Source organism: Podarcis raffonei, chromosome 7 (assembly GCF_027172205.1).
Source record: "Podarcis raffonei isolate rPodRaf1 chromosome 7, rPodRaf1.pri, whole genome shotgun sequence".
In the NCBI taxonomy this organism is placed as follows: Eukaryota; Metazoa; Chordata; class Lepidosauria; order Squamata; family Lacertidae; genus Podarcis; species Podarcis raffonei.
This window is the reverse complement of record NC_070608.1, coordinates 64,281,531-64,308,687: the sequence shown is the minus strand read 5'-3', so window position 1 is coordinate 64,308,687 and position 27,157 is coordinate 64,281,531. Positions and strand designations below refer to the sequence as shown.

General features: G+C 45.8%; 1 protein-coding gene across 20 annotated transcripts in view; it reads right to left on the bottom strand.

Annotated features, from left to right (window-relative positions):
• Positions 1-1,517: 1,517 nt before the first annotated feature.
• RREB1 (ras responsive element binding protein 1) overlaps positions 1,518-27,157 on the bottom strand; it is a 120,943-nt gene continuing 95,303 nt past the window's right edge. For 19 of the 20 annotated variants that reach the window (XM_053396963.1, XM_053396958.1, XM_053396972.1 and 16 more), the window contains 5 exons: positions 20,017-20,206; positions 16,940-19,616; positions 11,340-11,504; positions 4,178-4,930; positions 1,518-2,061 (listed from right to left, as the gene is read on the bottom strand). In XM_053396963.1, coding sequence (XP_053252938.1) covers positions 1,547-2,061; positions 4,178-4,930; positions 11,340-11,504; positions 16,940-19,616; positions 20,017-20,206 — 4,300 coding nt within the window. In that variant the 3' untranslated portion in view covers positions 1,518-1,546. The remainder of the gene's footprint in view (positions 2,062-4,177; positions 4,931-11,339; positions 11,505-16,939; positions 19,617-20,016; positions 20,207-27,157) is intronic. The other variant, XM_053396976.1, reaches the window with a different exon arrangement.

The window sequence follows — 27,157 nt, the reverse complement described above, 5'->3', positions numbered from 1 at the left end:
TTCTCTCCGCGCCAGCCTGCTGCTAATTCCATCAATCCTTCTCCTTTTCACTAACTCGCAATGAACTGTTCACCCATGAAATGCCCCCTGCCCCGTGCAATTTCAGCAACGGCCTTGTCAATGCAACCAACTTGGACAAACTGAATGCAGAGCGGGAAGGAAGGAGTGGGATGGCAGCAGTGCTCAGATGACCATGTGAACAACCCTACAGTCATGCCACCTGGGTACATGTGGACTTGTCCATACAACCAGGGATCCTGCAATTGAAAAATAAAATGACGCATACACACACATGTACAATGTGTATGTGCATAGGGCACAAGTGGTGGTTTCCCCCCCTTACAATCCCACTCTCTCCCTCCCTGCAACACTCGTTCAGTCTATCTGCTCTGGTTGTGTGAACAGGGCTTGAGTCGGCCTACACTTGATTCTCCAGATCAGAGGACTCCGTGTAAATACAGTAGAAGAGTTGCAATCCCGACGGGGAGAGTCGGGGAGAGATTAGATCACAAACATTTAAGCAGGCAATCCAAACTGCGTTGTAGATTTCCGTGGGCAAATATTGCCCATTGGTTTCTGCTGAACGCAGAGATTAGCAAACTGACAAAAAAATTTTTTTATAAAATATTAAAATAACAATAATATATTGAAGCACAAATCAAACATATATATATAACAAGTGGGTGCATAATTTCCATAGGTTTTTTTTTTTTAAGTCGCTATGCAACTCTTTCTGTAGAGTCTTTAAGTCCACAAGGGCCAGAAAGAGCCTTTTACAAAAGGACAGTAGCTAGGACATCATCATCGCTAATGCGGAAGGGGAGAGGCAGAGAAGCAGAAGTCAGTGAGGTTGAACATTTTGCTTTTCCTGGTTTTTGGCTTGGACCAAGTTTAATCAACCATGTTTACACCTGGAACTGGTTTTGACTCTCCCCCCGCCCCCCCGTGTGGCAAGTACAAAAAGAAAAGTAGCAAATCAAGAATAGGAAAACAAAATCAACACCTTATTTCTAGTTCCTCTGTTAGGGGTTTCTCAAAATCTTCTTCCAGTTATCGGCTGCAAGTTTCCAAGGGCTTCCTTGCCCCAGTGACTCCTTGTTTCCAGCTCAGAGAACACACAAAAGCGGCTATCACAGATATACAGTAACAAGCTCACACACCCCAATACAAAAGGTAACATTAATGCTCAAATGAAAAAGGTCCTCTCCAAATAATTTTCATTAATATTTTTTTTAAATCATCTTTTTGTTTGTATGTGTGTGTTTTTTTAAAAAAACCTATGATACCAAAAGACCTAATAAAGTAGTAAGGCACTCAAATCAGTATATAACTGTAGTCTTTTGCATTTTTTTTTATACTGAAAGACTTATGGCACTGAATCCAGACTGCCATCTTCCCACTCCCACCTATTCCCCAGCCCTCAAGCCCATTCCTGCATAATTGACAGCAGGCCAATTCAGCATCTCAAAAAAGAAAAAGAAAAAAAGCTTGCATTGTCAACTTTATTCCGTGTCCGCTGGGGGTGCGGCTGATGATTCTGCAGCCGTCATTCGACTCCCAAGAGCTGAGGTGCACTCTCTGCAGAGGCGAGAATGTGACTCATGGAAGATTTTTTGTTGTGAATCTCCAGCAAGTCCTGGATGAAGCCAGACGGGCTCCCGCGATCACCTTTCCCTCGGGACTCTGTTTGCTTCTGGGCGTTCTTGCTGGACTCTGCAGGACATGAGCCTGCCGTCCGACTCCCACTGGTGGATTTGTCTTCTTTGCAAACGGCCTCCTTTGTGGCGTTGACAAGGCTTTCCTTGCGGCTCCTGGTGACTGGGGAATGGCTTCCCAGCCCCACAAGCGAGTCGCACTCGTTTTCCGAGATGGGGTTGGTGCTGCTGTGGAGAGACTCGTTTTCGCTTTCTTCCTCGCCCCGAGAGTGGCCGTCCTCTCGGTCGCTCTCCTTCTCGTGGTTCTTAGCACTCTTTACTTTCTGATGGATACGCTGGTGGCGAACCAAGCTGTGCTTCAGAGTAAAGGTCCGTTCGCAGGTTTGACATTTGTAAGGTCGCTCCCCTAGGATAAAATCAAGACAGAAAGGTTTACAAACTCCTTCCTTCCTTCCTTCCAGAGTTGGAATGCAGTCTGCCACAAAACACAAACCGGCATACAGCTTCCGGGTCATGTGGCCAGCATGACTAAGCCGCTTCTGGCAAACCAGAGCAGCGCACGGAAACGCCGTTTACCTTCCCGCTGGAGTGGTACCTATTTATCTACTTGCACTTTGACGTGCTTTCGAACTGCTAGGTTGGCAGGAGATTGTGCCATATAGCAATGCAAATTTAGGTTTCTTGGAATATTTCCCCTCATAAAACGGCAACCCTGCATTTCTCATCTGTAAAGACCATGAAAACGTCAGCAATATCGTGAACTTTGATTTCCCACCATGGAAGAGGTGATTCTGCCAGGATCAAAGCTCATGTTGGTTTCAATAACAACTGATCATGTTTATTGTTAAGGAAAAGGGACATCGGATTTCAATGAGATCAGGGATGGGGAGCCTGTGGTCCTCCAGTTGTTGTTGTTGACGACGGCAACTTTCATCATCTCTGACCTCTGAGCCATATAGAGTTGCACTGATGGGAGTTGGGAACCCATCATCTGGAGGAAGGGAGGTTCCCCATCTAACCACTCACAGCATACTAAAAGCAAGAGCTTTTACAGCAAAACAAGAAACTCTATGGACCATAGTCTGAATGTACTCCATGTTTTCATTTGCTTGCTTAACCCCTGACACTTGGGAGTAAAACCTGGCAAAACCAGTTACTTTTCTGAAGATCTGTGTGTCTGCACTTTATTTTCATACTTCATTGGCTCCCAATACGGTTCCAAGCACAATTCAAAGTGTTGGTGCTGACTTTTAAAGCCCTAAACGGCCTTGGTCCAGTATACCTGAAGGAGCGACTCCACCCCCATCATCCAGCCTGGACACTGAAGTCCAGCACGGAGGGTCTTCTGGCGATTCCCTTGCTGCGAGAAGTGAGGTTACAGGGAACCACACAGAGGGCCTTATCGGTAGTAGTGCCTGCCCTGTGGAACGCCCTCCCAGCAGATGTCAAGGCAATAAACAACTATTTTACTTTTAAAAGATAACTGAAGGCGGCCCTGTTTAGGGAAGTTTTTAATGTCTGATGCTGTATTGTTTTTAATATTCAGTTGGAAGCCACCCAGAGTGGCAGGGGAAACCCAGCCAGATGGGCGGGGTATAAATAATAAATTATTATTATAATATTATTATTGTTGTTCTTGTTAGTCTCTCTACAACCATAGTTAAGTGCCCCAAAAAGATTATTTCCAAGGGGGCTTTGACTTTGCAAATAGATGGCTAGAGAGATGCTCTTAGCAAGAATTAGGCCAAAATAGTTTGACATGCTGCATGCAACGTGAGCGATTTACGAGGTGTTCATTCTTCACGTTTCAGCTAGTGTGCTTTCTGCAGAAATTTCGTGAAATGCATCCAGCAGCAGTGACAAAGCACTTTCCCTCTGCAGTGTAAACAGGCTTCCTTCTCTTTCAGGGAAAAACACACGCCAAATTTTCACTTATTTTCCAATTGGCATAATACAGCCCTAGGAACACGAAAAACAGCCCAACAGCTCATGAATCAGCACTTCCTTTTCAACCTTCAACCGAAGAGCAAATAAAGTAATGCACAGGGAGAATGAACTGAGTTCTATTTCCTGATGGTTGCGCTTTGCTATAAGGAGACTGGGTAATTTATTTTATTTTTTCATTTTTTTAAAAAGGAAGGCAAGAAAAAGTTTTTTTAAAAAACTACAGCAAAAAATTAAAAGTGGGTAACATGCTGCAGCTAAAGGATTCTGGATCTTATAAGGGTTGAAGAGAGCACCAGAATACCTCTTTGAAAAGAAACAGTAAGCACTCTAGCCGTATATAAAAGGTGGGAGATGCAAGGCTGTTTTCCCTCCTTGCCTATTGCTTGTCTACAGAAATAGACAAGTCAAAACAGTGGCCTTCCTGGTCGAGGATTGTCTAAACTGGTGGCAGATCTCTTAAGTTTTCAGACAGGGGAGATGTTGGGAACGAACCTAGGAGCTGCTCCACACAGTGCTCAGACGCCAGGCTACAGCCTTTCCTCACAGTCATACTGTTGTGAATAATGCCCTCATACCTGTATGGGACCTCATGTGCCTCGTCAAGTCTTGCAGAGACCAAAATCGCTTGTTGCACACTGTGCAGACTTTCTTCCTCTTGTCTGCCTTTGACTCGCTCTTAGTCCCGCCGTTCGCTTTTGGCTTCCTGTCATCGTCGCTCTTCTCCGAAGACTTCCGCTCTGTGCTCTCCCCCTCGGAGATGCTCTCGCTTTCCTCGTTCTCCTTCCCCGTGGCCTCGCCGTCCATGGGAGACTCTGCTGCCTTTAGGTCTCCTGTGGGCTCTTCCTGCTCAGGAGAAGACTCCTCCTGGGCCATAGGAACGTGGCCTCCGCCTTGGACGCTCTTGCTTTCGTCCTCGCTGCTCTTTTCTTCCTTCCTGTCGTCGCGCTCGTGAGCCTTTTTGTGCCGGCTGAGAGTGCCCGCGAACTTGAAGGACTTCCCGCAAATGTCACAGGTGTGCTTCTTTTCTGCCTGAATGCCGCTACCAGTGCTCTGGTCGCTCTCAGCCAGCTTGAAGTCCATGAGCTTGCTAGCAAAATTGAGGTCAAGGCTCCTGTTACTGGCAGAGTCTTCTTCTGGCCCCTCTTCGTCCTCGCTGAGTTTCTCTTGTGCATCTTCTTCCCCTTGAGATGTGTCCATCTTCTCCTCCTCTTTGGGACTTTGCTCAGGGTCTGGAAGCTCAGCGGTCTCCTCTAGGTGGTCTCTTTCGCCAGAGGTCAAGTCTAATGCTTCACTTCCCACACTTGCATTCTCCAGATCCGATTGGCTGTCTGCAGGAGAAAAGAGAAACATTGAAGTTCCTCAGCAATCAAAAGCACCAGGAATCATCACACACACAAAAAGTTTCACTTCACCGCCACCCACGCATAAATTTGTTTTGAGTCAGGGTCCAACACATTCCTGGTCAAGGATAACATCAGAAGGCATGATTGGATGTGTGTTTTTCACCAACTTAAGAGCTATTATTCTTGGACCTCCAAGTCAAATCAATAGTGTTACAGCCAACCTTGGTGCAAAACACTTTAGCCCAACTCACATGCCCAACAGTAGCATGGCCGTGCCTGGCATAGCACCCCTGAGCATCTGTTCCATGTGATTAACTGTTTGGATACAGTTGACAGCTGAACAAAGCCAGCATGAAGACACAGAAACTTGTATCTGCACAAGATTTGGTTCGTACAACAACAAGGATCTCCACATTTTGTTTTCCAACTAAGAAAAAACAAACTGCATGTTTTTACTTTTGGCGAGTTGGCAATTTTATTTTAAAAGGCATGTGCTTAGATAGACAAAGCCTAAAAATGTAAGAAAAATTAAAGACAGATCTACCTGTTAGCAAAATGCACTCACCCTGATCTAACATGAGGAAAAGGGTATCTATCTTGTGTACAGTGGTACCTCGGGTTACGAACTTAATTCGTTCCGGAGGTCTGTTCTTAACCCGAAACTGTTCTTAACCTGAGGAGCGCTTTTGCTAATGGGGCCTCCTGCTGCCGCCAGTGCGCGATTTCTGTTCTCATCCTGGGGCAAAGTTCTCAACCCAAGGTACTACTTCTGGGATAGCGGAGTTTGTAACCCAAAGTGTTTGCAACCTGAAGAGTTTGTAACCTGAAGTACCACTGTATAGGATTCCTCCATGCCTGACCTTAGAGCAGGGCAGGGCATGACGGTGTTCAGTACCCCCGATGGGGTCTCTATTTGGGAGGGGACACAGAGGGCCCAATCCTTCTGTTGAGTAGATCTTGACATATTGTTAAAAGCTTTAAAGATGTGGAAACGAGATCCCTTCAGTATTTTCCTGTCCTATTGGATCAGGGCAACAATTTTTAAACTGCTGCCCCTTTGCTGCCAATGAATGGCCATTCCATTTCTCCTCTTTCTCTCATGAAGAGCCAAAGCAGTAGATGAACTAAAATTGGTGGCTCGCTTTGAGCCTGCTGAAGTTCTGGAGAAATCAAAAGCTTGCTCGCTATTTTGTGACATTTTGGTTGGCACTAAGGTTTTGCTCGACCATGGATTTTGGGCTACTACTGTTTTTTAACAGACCAACACAGCATCCTTTAGTTTTTTTATTACATCTATTGATATATTGGCCTGAGTAAACTCAATCACCTTGTATGGTTAGCATGCATCTGAGTTTTTGAGAAGGCCTTCTACACATGACAAGCCCAAGAAGGCTAAAAAGCTACAGATTACAAGTCTAAGCCTTCAACTCATGAACGCTTAACAACTGCTGAGTAACTATGGGGGATTTACAAACCCTTGATAAAAAGAAATGTTTAGGTTCCTTTCATGCTGACACACAGAGCACATATTTATGAACGAGAACCTCAAAACCTAAGATAGGGAAAGTCCTTGGAAAAGGAGATGACTTTCAAGGCTGAGACAGACAGAAATCAACAAGCTGTAGATGTTTTAAAGCAAACTGGTGATAAGATAGAATCATAGCAGAATCATAGCACTGTAGAGTTGGAAGGGACCCTGAGGATCATCTAGTCCAACCCCCTGCAATGCAGGAATATGCAGCTGGTCCATGTTGGGTTTAATGGGAGAAAATGAGGATAGTTGGACTGGTGCAGAGGCCACGTGGAATCGCGCAAAGACCACAATGCACACATTTGTGAGCTAACCGTTTTTAGCAGTAGGAATGTTCAGCGTTTTGAGACAAAATGGCAAACATAGCTAATCCCCAGGAACAAAAGATTGTTATGAATATAACCATATTCATCACACCAGACTGGCAACAGCTTCATCACAACATTCCTGTAATTCAGAATTTATCACAGCAGTTAGGTTACAGCTCAAGAGGTGGCATTATGAGCCCAAGAACCCACAGCACAGAATGGAAGGCAGGGAAGTCCCCATGAGCCAATTCAGTCTGTAAAACAACCAAATCAGCAATACTTGATCACATGAGCTATTAAGTGGCTTTCAGTGGGAGAGAATATTTTAACCCTATCCTTCCTTTATAGAAAGAGGAGTCATCACTTACCACGTTACATACAAACACACACAGTAGAAAACAACAGTTAACCCCCCCCCCCCAAAAAAATCAAAATCAAAAGCACAATAATTTTTTAACTGTCTCTGGCGGCAAATATCCCGGAATCTCCCCTTGAAATCACAAGTTCGCATTCTGCCTTTCTAGCAAAGTATTTGCTAGCATTTCTCATTTTTTCTTACAACCACAGCAGCTTCCTAGTTCCCCTTTTACCGACTCCTCCTTTAATCAGCATCCATACAGCTAAGTAGTTTAAGCTCAAGAAATGCAAAATGCAGCACATCCACCCACACCAAGAACCTCCTGCAGGGACGACCACATTTTGACCGTTGTCATAGCATGGGGGGAAATCCAGAAATTTGGTTGCTTCAGGTAGCAGAACCAATAGGATGCAGTGGCTACAATCCTGAGTTAGGGCATGAGAAGCCCAGGTTCAAATCACCATTAGAATCATAGAACTGTAGAGCTGGGAGGAACCCCGGGGTTATCTAGTCCAACCCCCTTGCAATGATGCTCAAATGGTGGTCTTGCGTGAATTATTCGCCCTAAGGCAGGGATCAGGAACATGCTCCCATCAGCCCCTGCAGGCATAGCCAATGGATTATGAAGTTGTTGTAGTCCAACAAGATCATGAGATCATGAGGACCAAAAGTTTCCCATTCCTGCACCATGGGATAACCTACCCTACAAGGTTGTTGCAAGGATAAAATGGTGTTCTGAGTGGGTATTTAATATCATTTTCGGAAACTAGAATGTGGGAATTATTCCAGCCGGATTATCTTTTGTGTGTTCCAAGCTTAGTTTCAGGAGCAACCAACTACTGACCACGTGAACTAATTGGGGTTAGGAAATAAGACGGTGAGCTATGTGTGGTATTTGGAAGCTGCCTTCTCTCTTGAAAATTAGGTGGTATACCAGTTTTAAAAATAAACCTGCAACTGGACTCCCTATTCTTGGAAGTTGCCCACCTTTTAGTATTCACTTAGCACATTCTGTTGACTTTCCTTGAAAGAGAGGACCTATTTAGCAATACATATTGCTCTGCTTTCCTTTGGACCACAGCCACAAGTCCAAGAGGGGGGTCTTGTCTCGGCAGCCCAGGACTTCCATACACACTGACCAGGCTTGAGTCCTGGGGAGGTCACTTTGGTGCTGCTAACACAACAGTTTGACTTTACCCCTGGAAGAGCACTCCATTGCCTCTCAAGATAGATGGATGACAACAACAACAACAGCAGGACCTATTTTAGCGTGCACACACCCCAAAAATAAAAACCGTTAATGTTTCACTAAAAAATACATGGCTGTTGCATGTAGTGTCCCTATAAGCCTATTTAAGGGTGGCAAAACGCTTCTGGCTTTTGTGAAAGAACTGCTGACTAGGAAGCAAAGTGTGAACAGTGCATTCTTGTCATGGCTAAAGGAGGAACTCTTTACAGGGTGGGGCAGAAACTGGAATTCACTACTTAAAACCTTGAAATCTAAGAGACTAACTGGGTGGAGCCTCCGAGGTATAAAAAAAACCCCCAAAACAGGTCTAACTGAAATGCCTACATATGAATGCGAGAGATAAAGGACTATATCATTTGCATAACTGACAGTTATGCAACGCAAGCATGCCAGCTTCCAGGGATTTCAGTTATAAGCTACTGTTCTGGGTCCTCTGAAGGACTCGTTTTTCATTCTTTCAGTCACGTACCAGGGGCAGCAGCAGGAGCAGCGGGGAGGACCAGAAAAGGCCGAAGTTAACACCTGCTTCTATGCATGAATGCACGCACACACACACACACCCCATACTGAGGGAGGCAAATAATGCATGCAATAGCAATGAGAAAGAAGTTACGCAAGGCACTTGCATTGTGCTGCACTGACACCTAAAGTTGCAACAGCCCTATGGAAAAATAGTGAAGATCCACTATAGGAACTTTCAATTTCTGCAGAAGAGCCAGGTTGGTTTGGGGATCTCCACCCCCTCCCCATCACCACACTCCAATCTCAAACAGCATCCACTAGGTGGAACACTTTGGTAAGCTAGGAATCTTACAGATAGAAGGATTCACCAAAGAGACCTTTCTCGTTTCATGGCTGAATTTTCCAAGAGGTACCTGTAACAAATGCCTCACCATCGCCACAAGCTGTCCTTTATTCAGCCATCTGTTATAGGAAGGAACTCCAACCTATCCGGGGGGGGGGGGTGGCAGGAGGAGAAGACAACTTTCCCCTAAACTAAACAACCATAAGGGTAAATTCCAGGACACACACCAAACCTCAGGTTTCCCTCCTCAAGTTACTAAATTACCTATTCTGAACTTACCTGCACAGCAGTGTTAGCAGCTGCTGAGCTGGTACCCAAGCAAAATTTTAAAACTTCACAACCAAAGCACCAACACTTTTTGTTGTTCTTGGGATATCAGAAGTTTCATGGTCTTTTTGCAAATTCATCACATCGCTAGAAACATGTCCTATGTCTTCAGATTCAGAGGGGAAGCACCATGCACATCGTTTTAATCAATGAGAACAATCTGATTTACATACAACTGAAAATTCCAATTTAGTTTAGAATTTGAACTGCTGTGAAATTCTGAATGGATTGGCAAATCTGAGAAACGAGAAAACTGATCAGAGATGATTTGGGGATGCAGTTCTACACAATCTGGACTTTTAAACTGGGAGCATCTTTGGTAAGGTGGCTGTATATTTTGTGATCAAAACATTCCCTGCTGCAAAGACTAACTCAGGAGATCCAATTGCTATTTAATTTCATTTTGGTTCAACCAGCTGTCCAACGAAAACTGGGTCAAACCTAATCAAAAACTTCCTCAGCACACAAGTGTGTCCTTTTTCAGTAGTCATACCTCGGGTTACAGACGCTTCAGGATGTGTGTTTTCGGGTTGCGCACCGCGCCGAACCTGCAAGTACCGGAACGGGCTACTTCTGGGTTTTGGCTAAATCGCGCTTTGCGCATGCACAGAAGTGCCAAATTGCGACCCGCTCGTGCGCAGATGTGGCACTGCGGGTTGCGAACGTGCCTCCCGCACGGATCACATTCGCAACCCGAGCGTCCACTGTATGTCTGTAATTTTAACAAACTAGACTTCATCACAACTACAATTTGCAGAACTTGGTCATAATAAGGCAGTTTTGCTGGCAAAGCTCTCTTGCTGTAACGATAGTAAAAAAAAGTATCTAGGTTGCTTAACCTATTTAATCAAACTAGAAACAATGAAGACAACAACTACCCTGGGTGCTATCAGGTCATTATTTACTCAGCACCCACTCCCTTCTCAGGGCTAAGCTGGATGTACAGAAGCACAGCTATTGTGTAATACACATTGTGAGCCTTGGTGATGTCGTATGAAGCATGGATGGGCCATCTATGTCCAGAATGAGGGGACAATGAATGCTTCCCTCCTTGTTCTGAAACTACCTCTCTCCAACTCTGGCTGCCCCACCTGGAAAAAAACAGCAGGTTGCGTCAGGAGGAGCACGGGCAGGATTTAACACAGGGCCTTTTCTACCTATAAACACTGGACTTTAACGGAGCTGGAGGACGTTTACAACAGAGGAGGACTGCAGCGCAGTGTAGCATCTGCTTTGCATGCAAAATTGATGGTTTGAAGTTTGCACAGTTCGCTTCCCAGCATGGCTGGGAAAGATTCCCAGGCTAAAACTCATTGCCGGTCAGTGTAAATAATACTGGGGGACTTCTGGGAGAAGGAATGGCGGACTGACCATCTTACTATTGGCTCTTCGCTTATAGAAAATAATTATGTGGTGACTGGTGATAGGCTGATGGCCTGGCTATTAAATCACCCTGGGAGATAAGAGTGATCGAAGAGGAGCAAGCTGAAATGCTTTGATCAAGTGTAGACAGTATTGGGCTAGTATTCCGCAAACTTGGGTCTCCATCTGTTTTTGGAATACAATCCCCATCATCCCTGTCCACTGGTCCTAGGAGTTGTAGTTCAAAAACAGCTAGAGACCGAAGTTTGCAAAACCCTGGACTAGGTGGACCAGTGGCCCGATTTGATATAATCTTCCTAAAAGAGGGCACCCCTCATTGTAATCACACATGTCTGTGCTGCTGTGACACCTAGCCAGTCATTCATCTGAGGGGCCCGAAGGAAAAAAGAAACATGACTTTGTTTTAAATTCTGGAACAACCTAAAAGAGCTACCTGTGCTATCATGAGCTCCAGCATCACTTTCTTTAGACTGGGGGATAAGCCCGTTTCTTCTCAGACAGTAGTTGACAACTCCGTGTTTGCGTAAGAGGTGGCGTTCACAGTTAGATTTGGTGGAAAAGAAGGCATCACATTTTTGACAGGGGTAGGGCTTCTGACCTGAATGGAGCAGGGAGAAAAAACACATTTATCTTCTTTCTAAAGTGTCACAGGAACTCCTGCGTGCCTCTCTATACCCTCTGCTTGCTTTGCGCAACTGCGGCTGAGTTATAGCAGCTCAGTCCTCCTCTGAAGGAACAGAGGAGGGGAATTACTTCCCAAACAACACTTTTAAGACTGCAGCTGTGGCCTAAGTCAACTCACATATAAAATAAAATTAGGAAGGTTGAATATCAAGGCTCTGAAATTCAAGCCCCCTGAGAAGTGTCCTATACAATAGGACTCAAGTTTAAGCTCTTATGGGCTTAATAAAGCAGAGCAACTATTTAGAAGCAGAGTGGTTAAGAAAACTCAACTGTATCAGAGTTAACTACTGTATTACACAGCCTGCCCTTCAGACGCCATGATTCTGCGCTAACCAGACGAATCCAGAAGAAACTGCTTAGCCAGCTGACTGTGGAGGATTTTAATATCTGCTTTTGGATTGGTTTATGCAGTAGTGCACTTATCACGCAGAGATGTCTTCACTGGATGACCTCCCCTTGTTGGTGCTGAAACACATCTGCATTGGACATATCTCTACAGTGGTACCTCTGGTTATGTACTTAATTCGTTCTGGAGGTCTGTTCTTAACCTGAAACTGTTCTTAACCTGAAGCACCACTTTAGCTAATAGGGCCTCCCGCTGCCGCCGGAGCACGATTTCTGTTCTCATCCTGAAGCAAAGTTCTAAACCTGAGGTACTATTTCTGGGTTAGCAGAGTCTGTAACCTGAAGCGTCTGTAACCTGAAGCGTCTGTAACCCGAGGTACCACTATATATAGTTTGTAGGATGTTTTTCCCAGTAGAGTATGTTACAGCATCAAGAGAGACTGGTCACATTCTGAATTTTTGACAAGATAACATGCAAAACTGGGCATCAGGGCTACAAAATGAGCTGGACCCAGAGGAAAACAGCTGAAACAGGTGGGAACTTAGGAAGAGCGGGGGGATTAGGGTGGGAATGCATTATGGATGCCAAACAGAGGCTGGCTGGAAAGGACTCCGTGTGCTCTACATCATACATCTAACCACCACAGAAATGTCTGGCAAAAACACAAAGACACCCTTCTCTCTCTCTCTGGGAGATGTCTGAGAAGCACATGGCAAGTCATGTTTGGGGGAAGGGCAGCAGCGGAGTGATAGAGCACACGCTTTGCATTCAAAGAGTCATGTGGTTCAATTGCTGGCTTCACCAGGTAGGACAAGGGAAACATTCATTCGAAGCCCCAAGGAACCTGTGACATTCAGGGTACACACTATTGATAAGGGAGCTTCCTTGCTGTTCCAGCTGCTGCAAGGAGCCATCGCCTTGCAGAGCCCATTTTAGCCATCTGGCGTTCCAAACAAGTTCATCACACTTTAGAATCCAAGTTGAAATGTCAGTGCAGCTGTCGTGATTCTGTACTATTCAACACAATGTGGACTCTGATGAACAACTATGACTCTGCTCCATTAAAAATATCCTAAGCTCAGATATCTCCCCAGCCAAACTCTCTTTCAGATGCAAAAAGTTTAATGTCCTTAGGAGGAAGGGAGTCTGCCGTTTCGCACGTTAACACAGCGCCAACAGCAACCTCTGATCTCTACACACCAGTAGGATGCAAAAAATAATGGCGAGAGAATAGGACAAGGAGGAATCAGCTGCTATAGGAAAGTCAAGGGTGAGTGCTACTACTGCCTCTCCAAAGCACAATGCAGGCTTTAAGGATGTTTCTGTCACATTGATCTTCCACCCAAACTTGGCTTTTGCACTACTTAAAATCTGAATCTGAACTTGAAAGGATCATGTGATTATTTTTTTAAAACACACACACACTAAATCATTTCCACAACATGCAGAGACCTGGAAGTGGAAGACTTGTTGGCTGTCTTGCTAATTTAAGGTTACCATTCCGAAGGTCTCTGGGATGGTTCACATGGTGTTGTTTTTGTTTGTTTTACTACACAAATAGTGACGTTCTCTTGCCAACAAAGAGCGAAAAAACAACTCCTTCAGATTGGAGAGATAGATGCTGATTACTGATGTAAACCTATAGAAAATACTTGAAATGAAAATGGGCTAGCTTTCCATTTTGCAGAGGAGTAGTTCAGTGTGGCTGGGAACTCTGCCCTCTGTGACGTTTAACCGAAGCCAGAGCAAATCAAAAGCAACTATATATTTCACACAGGAATACAGCAACGTCTCATCACTGCTTAAGTCCTGCTTTTATTTAAACCCAAAGGAACAGAGGGGTAAGAATATACGTTGAGTAGAGAGGTGGCAAATCAGAGATGGTGAAATGAGTTTCAGTGATGTCTGAAGAATACAGCACCAAAACATGAAAGCCTGTTGACAAATTTCCCAAGAGTACTCCAGCCGCTGCTCATTTCCAAGATGAGCTAACACCCACTGTTTTCACACACACAGGCTTCAAAAATACATTCCATACGCCATGTCACAAAATAAATACTTCTTTTGCGAGCTCTGCAACAGATCCAGGTATATATGCAGAAGTGGGCTGCACTAAAGACAGTGAGGGTGCCATTAAGAGCAATCACCAGGAGCAAGGACTTTCCCCTTCCCTTTTCAGCCTTTCGTTTGTTAACATGGAAAGCATCTTGCTAATGTAATGTCACGACTGTGGGGGGATCTTCCCTGGGAGCAGTCACATCTCAGGAATGCAGCAGAAGTTCACATTTTGTCATCTGCTTCCTTCCCCATCTACCCCAAGTCTGTTGCACAAGCAAATGACTCATCAACATTTTAGTGCTGGTGGCTTCAACCACAGCACAGGCAAGAGCCAGTGGAGACTTCCAATGGTGTTCTGAGCGGCTTCAGACTCTGGGCTAGCAGAGTTAAGGCTCTTCAGGACTGCTCCGAGCCTCCTTTTTTATTTATTTTTACTTTGTTGATAGTTCACAATGTCAAAGGGGCAGGGGGATGCAGAGACAACTACCCTGGAGCTGAATTGACTGGGGGGAAATTATGTTCTTTACTCTCTTATGTATTTTGTTGCTAATGATCTGAAAACTAACTTTGAATACTGTATATGTGTAAGTAGAACAGTCAATACTAAAGTTGCAAAGGGCAATGAACGAATAAGCTATATAGGTATGCTATGCACTGAGTTTTCAGAAGGCTCCCCGTTTTTCAGAATGCTCTCCTCCCAGGGAGGTTTGTCTGGCGCTTTCATTATATATCTTTAGGCGCCGGACGAAAATGTTCCTCTTTAATCAGGCCTTTGGCCGATTCATATTCTGCAGCCTTTTAAATGTGTCAGAGGGAGTTTGTTGGTTTTGTTTTATCTGCTTATATGTATTTCTAATCTTGTGAACTGCCCTGAAATTCTTTTGAAGAAGGGCAGTATGTAAACCTAATAAATAAATAAAAATTAACAGTTGGTTAGCTGATGCTTATAGACTGTGGGGAAATCGTGTGAGCATGGGTGATGGAGAGCAGCTTGTATCAATCCCCAACCATGTTATTTCAGAGGCACCCCTGGGTTCAACAATTTAACCAGGGGCTATGTTTACATGAACCTGAAATATGCAATCTCTGCCCCCCCCAATTTTGAGGCCTATTCCTCACTACGGTGTACTGCTACAGAGAACAGTAAGTTTACCTCATTTCTGTCAATAAAGCTTCAGTGTGCTCTCATCACCTGCCTTCCTTGCAAAGCTAAAAGGTAACCCAGCAATGCCACCAGTATCTGCACACCCAAGTGTCCCAGCATTTTGCAAGCCATGTATCCGAAAGAACCTGGATAAGATGCGCTTCAGGTGAGCAGAAAACTGCTCCTGTATCCCACTCACTAGGATGCCTCTGCAAAGTAAGCTCTGTGCTGTGGAAAACTCTCTAGAGGTTGACCCTTGCTCCCTGCAACAAATGTGGAAGTATGCAGGGTGCTACATTTGAAGGAGAAAACTTCCCAACTGTTTCAGACTGGAAAGACTACAAATATCTTATTTGGAACCAGAGAACCATCAACAGGAAAAATTCCCCAGGAAAGCTTGAGATCCTTCAGCGGTAACACCACTTCACTTTCAAGATGTCTACCATGAGCACAATGAGTTTTCAGTAGCAAACCAGTGGGAGAAAAATATGCTACTGTGATAGTTGCTCAAGTTTATTTTGTCCTTTGCTCTGCCTTTCTTTTTTGAGAGCAGCTGTGGCCTCTGAACCACGCAACTAAACACCATGAGCTTAGATATGAAAACAGAACCACCAACTATGGCCATCCACTGCAAGAAAGGAGGTCTGTTTGGTTATTATGGTGTGTCTGGGGATTGGTAGAGGAGGGCCAGAGCTGCAGCCAAACACAACATTCACAGCAGTCTTAAAATTTCAGAGGACTTAAGAATTAGGCTTATAGTAAGGCCCAAACTATGTGTTACATGCAAATGCTCTTTTAAACGGTAGCTCAACAGCTTGTTTAAGGTAAGAAAAGCCACTTTTGGTGGTGGCAGATGGAAGTAGAGGCATAGTGAAAAAACTGGGACGCTCTTTCGCTTTTCCAAATCCCACCATTCCCCCAGAAATTTCTCTAATCCTCAGGATTATAAACGTGGAGGAAAAGGGCACTGAACATCCCACAAGGGAGAATAGCTACTATGGGGGATCTGAAGCAGAGATATGGACTTGGGGGACAGGACTGAGCAGCACTCCCTCTGCTGTTTATCCCCTTCCACTCATCCCCTTTCAGCAGTTTCCTCAGACTAGTGTGGCAGGTAGCCTAAACCAAAAGATCCATTTAACCCAGTAGAGTCCACCCAGACTGGCAGGGATCCTCCAGGCAGTTGGCCAGGAATGTTTCCCAGCCCATCAGTTTTCCAACTAGGGATCCTGAACACTCAAGCAAAACCATTGTTCCAGAAGTCCTTCAGGTTTTGCATTAGGGCATAAGAAAGCCCTCAACCAAAACAGCACTTATAGATGCTATGGGATCAGTTCGCACATGACACTGAGCCGTTTTGGGCAGAATGGGGACAATCCCCGAGCTTGCATGTGTGTTCCCTCCAACTCCATTCCCATCACTTCCTTCTTGGTTTCCAAAGCACCATGGTTTAGTTGTGCAAGCTTATATTCCTGTAGCATTACATGCATGCTGATCCAATACATCTAGTGTCAGTCATTATAAATGGCCTATGCAACAACGTATGAACACGCACTTGAAAACTTGAGTAGGTTTATCTCAAAGACGACCTGCTGGATGGTTAACTGGGTAAGAACTCACATCATTCTGAACAACCCCACCGCACCCTTCCAGGCTCTGTGTACTAAAGCTGGTTCATCCTGGCAATTTCCCTTAGGCCAGAATGACACCCCACCCCATCCCCAATCTATAAGAATGTGCTCTACAGCAAGCATCCGTTGCATGGGTCCCCAAGGCCATTTCACAACAAAAACTCTCTTACCTGTGTGAGTGAGCATGTGCCGCTGTAAGGAACTCGCCCAGGGGAAAACTCTCGGACAATGAGGACAGCTGATTTTCTGAAAGCAATTTGAGTAGGCGTTTCTCTTTCCCCGCAGAAGTTTGTCTTCGGCCGTTTCTTTCTCCTCCTCACTGGTTCCGTTTGGGTCAGCCGCTGCTTCTTTGAAGTCCTCCGTCGACTGCAGGAACGTGCTGAACTTATTGGTGTCTGTGGTTGCCAGCATCTTCTCTATGCTAGCGAACTCCCCGCTCGACTCCAGGTCCACGCTGCTGCTGCTGCTTGCCTTCAGCTTGTTCTTTGCCCCTTTCTTCCGGCCTCTCTTTTTCACAGACCCAGACGTGGTGGACTTCTGGGGCCCATTGGGGCTGCATGCATGCGGCGTCAAGTCAGTGGAAACGATGGGGTCTGCCTGGGCTGCAGCCACGGGAGCTGCTTTCGGTTTTGGGGTCCCCAGCTTCTCAGGGCCACCAGCTGCTTTGGGGACAGAGTCCGCGGCGTCTGTTTTCAACAGAGCGGGAGCAGACGACACGGACGAAATAATCTGCGCAATGGAAGCAAGGGGTGGCAGCTCTTTCGCCACGGGGGGCTTTGGCAAGAGGGGTGGTGGCTTAGGCCTCAAGGGCCGAAGCAAGGCAGCATTTCCCAGGAGGGAGGGAGAAATGATTGGGACTGTCAAATGCAGTGGACCCTTCAATGGCTGGGAATGTCCGGGAGCTTTGTTTTCCGGGTTACTGTTCACTGGAGGAGACTGCTGGCCGTTGTGGAGATTCTCCACGTGCCCTTCCTTCGTATCCTGACTCGGGGCGCTGTCGTCCTTTTCCTTCTTTGGAGCTTTGGGGATTGACAAGTCTATGGGCTCCATAGAGCCGTCGTAAACAGAAGACCCGAACGGGCTCTCCTGCTTCACCAGCACAGAGTTCAGGTCTTTGTTCTTTTGCGAGAAGTCCAGAGGCTCGTCGAATTCCATAGGGAAGCTGCTTGAGTTTTCGAGTTTGATCGATGCGTGAGAAGGGGCGCCCCTCAAGAAGCCGTTCTGCGACTCCAGGAAGGGGGCGATGGGCTTGCGGTCTAGGTAGGCGCTGTCTTCGAGAAGCAGGGTGCCCGGCTGGCTCTCGGGAGGTGTGCAGTCCACAGCCAGCACGTAGCTCTCGATCTCCCTCTCCTGGATGTGCAAATGCTGCTTGAGGATGTGGTGGATGCAGTTGCGCTTGGCTGAGAAGGCGGTGCCGCACTCCTTGCACTCGAACGGCTTCTTCTTCTGGCAGCCGCTGTGTGTCCGCATGTGGATGCGCAGGGCTCGGTAGTGCTTCAGGTCCTCCCCGCAAAACTTGCACACCGTGTCCGGAGAGCAGAAGGCGTCCACCATCTCCGCCGCGTTGCTGGCCACGTACTCGATGTTCTTCTCGATGTCTTTCCGCGTCGTCTTCAGGTGCTTCTTCCGCAGGTGGCGCTCGCAATTGGCCTTCACCGTGAAAGGGTAGTGGCAGATCTTGCAGATGTACGGCCGCTCCCCGCTGTGCGTCCGCAGGTGCCGGATCAGCGCCGCCTTGTCGGCGGCGATGTAGTCGCAGATGTTGCACTGGTACGGGGAGATGCCCAGGTGGGAGCGGATGTGAGCCCTCAAGACCCCGGAGAATGCGAACACCTGCTTGCACAAGTGACAGGGGAACGTCATTTTCCTCACAGCGGGGGCCTTCTTGCTTGCTGCCCCGGCAATCATGGCTTTGAAGTCCCGCTCCATGACCTCCTGCTTGATCTTCCCACCCATCGTCAAGGGCAGCAGGGCTTCGATGATGCTGTCTTGCTCCAGCTGCGTTTTCATCTCGCTCTGGCTCAAAGGCTCCGCCTTGGCCTGGGGAGAAGGGCTGGGTTGGTTTCCTGCTTTACCGTGAGGAAGGTGAGAGGCCAAAGTCGACTCTTCGGAGGTTCTGAGCGGCTTGGGTGGCGCCGGAGGAAGGCTTGGGCTGATGCACCCGGGCGAGGCTTGCTGAGTGGTGACCAGCGGAGGAGGCGTCGAAGTTGCAACGACCGTTCTGGGCGCCACCAAGGGCTTTGGCTTCAGCGGAGGCATGTGCTTGAAGAGGGACTGCAAGGGGACAGGAGGCGCCTTCGAGAGGGGCGGGAGGCTTATCGGCGGCGTCGCAGAGGAAGCCATCTTCAAGATCTGCTGGATGTCCGCCAGCTCGCCAGAAATGGGCTTGACGACAATGCTAGTGTCGGGCTGAATGATGAAGCCTTTCTGGAAAGGCTGTAGTGACAGGAGCTTCATGTTTTCTTTCGTGGGGGCGAGGACAGAGAACGGCCCTCCCACAGAAGCAGCCTCCAGAGGAGACATGTTCAACTGGTTAGCACTACCAGGTTCCTGAGGTAGGTTACATTTCAGTGTTCGGAGCTGCATTTCTTGGGCCTCATCTGAAGCCAGCTCCTCCTGCTGGGCAGGCTCAACGTCTTTGGTATGCTGCAGCCCCAAGGATGCCATGTAAGCTTTCCGGTCCGGATCCTCCGAGGGCAGTTCGTGCTTGTCTCTTTCCTGATCCGCAGCGTGGGTCTCTGCGTGCAGCTTGAGTGCTGAGCGCATGGGGAACGCCTTGTTGCACACCTCACAGACATACCGGTGATATTCACTGATGCATCGCCGCAGGTTCGTTTCACACCAGACCTACGAGACACCACACGAGAACGCAAATAAACGTCACGCAGCCAGAGGTGAAGGAGAAAACATCTACTCTCCTGAAGCGGCTAGCTTGTATACTCCTTGTACACAATTAATTGCTGAATTTATAGTCACCCGTAAAAAATATATTCCCTGAGCAGCATACAAACAAAACACTATTTGAACCCCCGCCCCCCAACGGAATAGGATCAGAACCAACCAAAGAAAATAAATTCAGGGGGGGAAACCAGAAAACTACCTTTCAGTACAACAGATACAGTATAAAAACAGCCCAGGTTTAAAATCACAGATCAAAAAGCGCTTTGTTCCCAAAAAGAAAGAAAGAAAGAAAGAAAGAAAGAAAGAAAGAAAGAAAGAAAGAAAGAAAGCCAAATGGGGCAGATACCTGAGAAATGCGAGGAAATTTCCTGCAGGAGAAATCTGTGAATCCCAAATCGTGGAAGCCTGCAGGAATCGAAGGGTTATTCTGAATAAAAGGCTTTCCCAGTGGGTCCCTTGGAAGTTGTTTATGAATAACCGCATTATGCCGCAACAAACCCCGGTGCGTGCGGAAGGAAAGGCAACAGATGTCACACCTGGAGGGAGGAGAAGAAAAAGAACTTATGAAGAATTTTAAAGTACCATGTCACATACCTGGTTAAATGTTCAGTACCCCAACGAAAACAGAACACCCATCTATTTTCATCTACTCTGTTAGCTACTTATCAAATAATACCAGTACATTACCAAAACCAACAGTTTATATTTTACAACTTGCCTAAGGGCAAGCTGCACCTGTTTTCTTACTCTTGTCCACCTTCTAGTCTTAGAAGGTCAGCAGTCCTTTGAGGCTACAAGAAGGAAAAGTCTGCCAGCTATATACCCTTGGCTCGATACATAGAGGCTCAGATCCAGCTCTCCGTACCACTGTCATGGAGAAGAGTGTGAGGGGATTGTGACAGTGTGGGAATGCAACACAAGGATGTACCAAACTTGAGTTAGTATTTTCAGAGTTGCATCAAAAGGAAGCACATCCCAGAAACTCTCTAGTTAAAGTCAGCACAGCCAGCTTATAACCCAAGCTGCAGGCAGCTCACCAGCCATATTGACAAGCTTAGTAAGACTCCTGGCTCCTCAACAAAGGCCAGATACTTAGACCACAATGCATAAACAGTAGGCTACAACCCAGCCTGGTAGGCCATACAATGGGAAGGTATGTCCAAAGGACTGGTCATTGGCATTTTGACATCTCAAATCCCTCCCCACCCCCATTCCACTACCAGCTCCTGGAGTTCCTTGTCCCAGCAGCAAATCCTTGCCCATCCTCCCTGGTCCTTGAGATTGCTGTGTCCCATTGTGTCTTCTTTGGTCACACAATACAAATATGGCAGCAAGCCAATCATTCCTCAGACGTTTGGAATATATGGATTTTTTAAAATCTTTATTATCTAAGTAACTTTCTACGTTATCATTTGGAGTCCCCTTCCAGTCCTCTTCTTCTGGTGCAATATGTAAATGGAAGTGCTCTGGTATGTTTAATTGGAAACTGGGTTTTTCCTAAGCACAGCATTTTTATTTTTATTTTTATTTTGTAACATAAATTTTTGCTTGTCATACTGAATTAAGTGAGCACCACAAGTCCAAATGCAAAGAGAACGACTCCATTGGGTGCAGGAAGCAGTTTTATCAAGCACAAAAAGCTTTCCAATTGCCTTTCAAGTTCTGTTTTTGTTTTGTTTTTAATTTCCCTTTTCTTTATACTTATTCCAGAAGATGCTAACATGCTGCCTCCTGCAACTGCTTCAACTCAGTGATTTGTCCAATCCTCATAACATGTTGGTATCACTGCAATTCTCAAAAAAACAGCTTCTGAACCCATTGGAACACCTCACTTTCCACTTTTTTTCCTTTTACAGGCGTTGCTGGCAGGCTGACGTAGTTGTTGTTTGTTATTGTTGTTGCTCCTGCTGCTACTATTACTATTACTGCAACAGCATTTCCACTGCAACACAGACCACTGCAAATTCAGAGCCTTAGGGGAAATTTATAGGCAACCCTTCACAGAGAGAGAAGGTATCTTGGAATTACTTCATATAATGTGAGTACAGAATCACCGCAAGGCCAGAAAGCATTTGAAGTAACACTCAACACCTGTTGTCATGACTGCAGATGGAAAACTGAAGCAAAAGCCAGCAGGGGAAAGTAGTCACCCAGAAACATTTGAAACAGCCTGTATCAGCCAGACACTCTTGATTTCAACACACCACTCTTCCCAAGACCTCCCACCTACTCTCTGGCACCTTGTTTCTAAATCTCTCCAGAAAGACAATGAGGGTCATTGTAAGTGCAGTCTCTCAGCTCTCAAGGTCTCCCAGGATTTGCAAACCCCACTTGGGATTCTCAAAAACGCTTGCAATTCGCACGCTGCAGTGATACTATTATTTAGCAAACCACTTGGGTCCATGGAAGATGGCAAGGGCTAAGGGAAATATTAACAAACTCATGTTTTCCCCTGCTGCTGACCTCAATAATTCACTGGTACTGCAGGACAACAGACAGGGAGGACAACAAGGGCTTTTTGGAGCAAATCTCAGGCAGCTCAAGGAGTAGCAGACCTCGTCTCATCCCAGTGTGGTCTTGCAAATTTCAAAAGTTACTAGTCCACAACATTTGCTTGTTAATTGACTAGCCTCCTACCACCATGGATGCCATTATTTGTGGTGTAAAAGGAGCCAACACAGAGGCAGCTGGCCAGTTGTTTTGCTGCTCCCCAGCAACTACCGTACATCAGTAAAAGGAAGAGTCCTGCCTTTATTTTTCAAGATGGATAGGTAGCAACCGGGAGGCACCATAGACAACAGCTTGCAAGGGGCATAGTAACTCCGCGAGGGGGAAAGGTACCATTTGGCCTCTGCTTCAGGAAGCCAGTTTCTTGGACTGGCATTGCCAAGCTGAGCACCAGAATACACTTAAATCAGCTTAACAATAAGCACTCGTGTGGCCTCTCAACGCTTTAGTACTAACTGTAATAAACGGTAAGAAAAATAAACAAATATTTGCTTAAACATAGTGAGACTCCTTTTTACATTTTGAGGCCTAATTTCTGCTGCTGCTAGTACTACTACAACATGAGGAAAAGTACACAACAAGAGCAAACTATTTGTAGGTGCTGAAGAAAGTAGATTAAAAAAACAGCACCCTTTTCTCCTTCTGTTTAATGGCTTCCAAGTGAGCATTATTTAAAAGCAAGGAGCTGGACACCTCAAACTGAAAAAGCTTTAGAAACATATGGAAATACTTTGTGCGTGATGATGTCAAAAAAAGAGAGGGAGGGAGAAGCTTGCAGTCTAATAAGAATACCCCACACAGAATCTCAAGTCAAATAAGGAAGGGCTGTGTTACGTAACACAGAGACTGAAGGAGACAGAAGGAGTTAAGCAGAGCGACAAATGACAGCAGAAGATGCTATGCTTGCAAGGCAGTCCCACTTGGCCACACAACACTCTGGGTGACCTACCTACCTCACAGGGTTGCTGTGAGTATTGAGAACCATATATACCACTTTGAGCTTATGTTAGAAAAAGGTGGGTGGGTTGCATTTATATCCCTTTTTTTGCGTTACTGTGCATTCCTTGCTTGCAGGTTCTTAGCAGTGAAAGAAAGGCATTCTGTACATGCTCAAAGGCACTTTGATTATCCATACGTGAATGTATTTTCAAAGACAAAACTCTGTTCCATTTTACATCAAGCCTTTTAGGTTCTGCTTATTTTCAATGGGCGTTTAAGCACATAGTTAACTTCGCTCATGTAAAAGCCAACAGGAATCCAGAAACACCAAACTTTGCAATGTGCCCAATGTTAGTGCCTAGGCCTATACTACCTTTAAAAAAAATCATGTAGATGTTAGCCACTGTAATAAAACAAAAAATTAACCCAAGCTGCACTGACCCAATGCAAGGCTTAATCATTTACACTGATATAGCACACACTGGTCGTTAACAAATATCATTTTCTTAAATCTACAAAAATGCTACTTTGTTTGAAAAACAAAATTGAATCAAACTCGCTTCCAGGAGGGAAGCATAGAGAGGAATGCTGTTCTTTAACATAGTTATATAGCAGCTTTGAAAAGAAGGAACACCAGTTAGCACTTTAAAGCAAGAGACTTATTCCTTGTTGAAAGGATTTCATTGTTCACCCTTGTCAAAATGTGCACTGGTTAACGTCCCTGTTAACACCAGCCAGCTTGCCACATTGCTCTCCTTTCGGGACAAAACCCTCCTCTGTCTCTCCACACATGGGCTCTGAGGAGGAGAAACAGCATCATCAAACAGCTGCTCCGCAGTTGCCGGTGAGCAGAGCAAAGGCACAGTGGCAATTCTCAAGAGCCGCTGTGATGTCCAAGGAAGAAGCCAAAGTTAAAAAGCTTCCCCTGCCCCGTGTGTGTGTGTGTGTGTGTGTGTGTAGCTGGACCAACAAGATAGCTTATAGCTATTACCACCCTTTTGCCTGAAAAAATAAAAAAGGACTAGCACCATTACTAAACATTTAGGCCTGTATCCAATATAGTGCTAAGCAACACATTCCATCAGCACAAGGATTTCTGCTTGGAAAACGCAACTTCCCCTCCAATAGCCTCCTCCCATGCACCTCCTTAAATCTGTTCTGGGGTTCCCACAACACTAGGAGCAAAATTGGAGACTGAACATAGGAGGAAATGGGAAGCTCTTGCACTAATGGAAGGAGTGTTTCAGACGGGACTGACAATCCTCAGCCTAATTTCATACAGGAGGTAGGAAATCAGAGAAAGGGCAGGGGTGGGGTGGGGGGGTGGATGGAGGCAGATCAACAAAGATGGTGTGGTGGAGGGCACAAGCAACCAGTTCACACCTCCTTGGCTGAGCGCCTCTGCAGACGTCCTTCCCAGCCCTAACGAAGAGATGCTAGGGATCAAACCTGGTTCTCAGCCTAAACTAGGGCTGGGTGAGGTATCAATACATCACCCATTATCAGTGTGAAGTCCACATTGTGGTAACTGTTTCCCAATACAGTGGTACCTCGGGTTAAGTACTTAATTCGTTCTGGAGGTCCGTTCTTAACCTGAAACTGTTCTTAACCACTTTAGCTAATGGGGCTCCCGCTGCTGGAGTACAATTTCTGTTCTCATTCTGAAGCAAAGTTCTTAACCCGAGGTACTATTTCTGGGTTAGCGGAGTCTGTAACCTGAAGCGTATGTAACCCGAGGTACCACTGTATCCGACATAGCAATATATCGCAAATCACGCTGTGTGTGTGCGCTATGTAAAAAATCATGGTGTGGGGGGGAAATCACGAAGCCCGTCATCGCCTCTCTCGTGATTCCTGCCACCCGTTGCTCTGTTGTAACAATGTGTTCAAGGTAAGTAAAAACGTACAGGTTTTAGACCTCTTAAGTAGTAGCAGTTGCCAAGACGTTATCCTGTTTGCCTCTACAGTAGTACCTCAGTTTATGAACTTAATCCGTTCTGGAAGTCTGTTCTTAAACCAAAAACATTCTTAAACTGAGGCGCACTTTCTCTAATGAGGCCTCCCGCCGGGGCCCTTCCGCCATTCGGATTCCGTTCTTACACCGAGGTAAAGTTCTCAAACCAAGACACCATTTCCATTTTTGTGGCGTTTTTTAAACCAAATCGTTCTTAAACCGGACTGTTCTTAAGCCGAGGTACCACTGTACATAGTTTCATCCTTATTTCAGACATTGTGATCTATTGGTATTTTGCGGTGTTTAGCTGGGGTTATACCACGATGTTGAAAACTAGACATTGCTCAGCCTTAGCTGAAACCATGCGAGAGAACTGTGGTAAATTGAGAAGTGGGGCAGTGATACAAAGCGGAGAACCTTTGGAGAAAAAGGCAGGATAAGAAGGCAACACAACTTTAAAATGTATCGGCCCTGCAGCTTTCAGAAAACAGTGTTTTGAGTCTCTGAAGCCGATGAGCAGTTTAGGAGAAGATTTATAGCCTTGGCAGGAATAGAAAGCCGCACACAAGGAAAAAGGCTCTGAGAGAAGAAGTCCGAGGCGGCTTCTTGTTTGCCCTATTGGCTGTGCGGCATTTCCCTGCTCTGCTAATTATATCGGTCATTCCTATGTAAACGCACCGAAATAGCTGGAGCCTCTCTGGTGGGGCAGGCTGCAGAGTAAACTGTTGCCTTTAAATAGCCCTAGCAGGAGGGGAGCAAGGATGAAAAGGATAGTGTTGTGCCTCTAACACCAGCCAGAGATAATAATGGTCCCTCACAGGAGACATCCCTGAGATGGCCTTGCTCTGTCTAGCTAATGCAGCTAATTAGGGTGTAACTTCAGGACAGTTCACTAGGAGGAGAGGCTCAATGGGAAGAGTTAATTCCATGGCAAGAGGCCTCACTGCTCCAGCCAGTTGTCTAACATAACAAAAGGTCCCATTATTCCCACTCCCCCAGGAGACTTGTCCTTACCATAATTATCTGGCAAAGATGCATAATGTAAAGGCTTTACATCATCAAAAGAGACTGCCCTAAAGGGGGGGAGGCGGGGAAGAGTCTCTCTTACCTAATCAATGGATTAAGGATGTGTTTTTCCTTTGGTGGGTAAACAAAGGAGGGCCTTAGTCCTCCAGACTTTTGTATTTCAGAAGATAATAGGGCTCACTCACCAAGGCGATACCAAAATCCAAGGTAATACCAGGCAATTTTTGTTCTTGATTTTATTTTGCCCTGGGATGAATGTTGCTCATTTGGTAATACCAGAACGGGGGGGGGGGGGGCGTCACTAGTTCATGCCCACTCATTCTACCAATCCAAGCCAGGTCACCCAAGTCTTACGCAGAAAAAAAAGTCAATGAGAAGCGTTCTATGGTGATGAAGCTTTTTCTTGTTTGTTTGTTTTTTAATTAAAGGTTCTTAAATTGTACTGTTTACTGAGAACATTAGTTACTAGGCAGTGTAAAAAATCTTGTATGTTTGTTTATATACCGCTCTTTCTTTAAAATATATCACAGTGGTTCACAACAATATAAAACCATGTGGTAAATTTATAACAAGCTGAAAACAAGTTAAAAGCAAAAGAATGAAAAACTTCAGTAGACCATTGTGGCGGATGTACCCCTAATTGCCTGCATAGACCTGGCAGAATAGAAAAGTTTAAGAGTTGGCACAGAAGGCACCCCCATAATCTCTACTGGCAGGGTGTTCCACTGGACCGAGCCAGTGACATGAAAGGCTCGGTTTGTCATTGTCATCAAATGAGCCTCGCCAACTTGGAGAACAATCAGAGATGTTCCTCAAGATGATCTCGGTGATCAAGCTGGAATGGAAGGGTTCAGGTGGTCCCTGAGATAGCCTGGACCTAAGTTGTTCAGGGAGTTGCAAGTCAATGCAAGAACCTTGAACCTGGCTTGGCAGTAGATGGGCAACCAGTGCAGTTGTTTTAAAAATGGTGTTACACTTTCTCGACCAGAACCTCTCATCAGCAATCTGGCCGCAGCGTTCTGCAACAGATGGAGCTTCCACACCAGACCTAAGGGCAGCC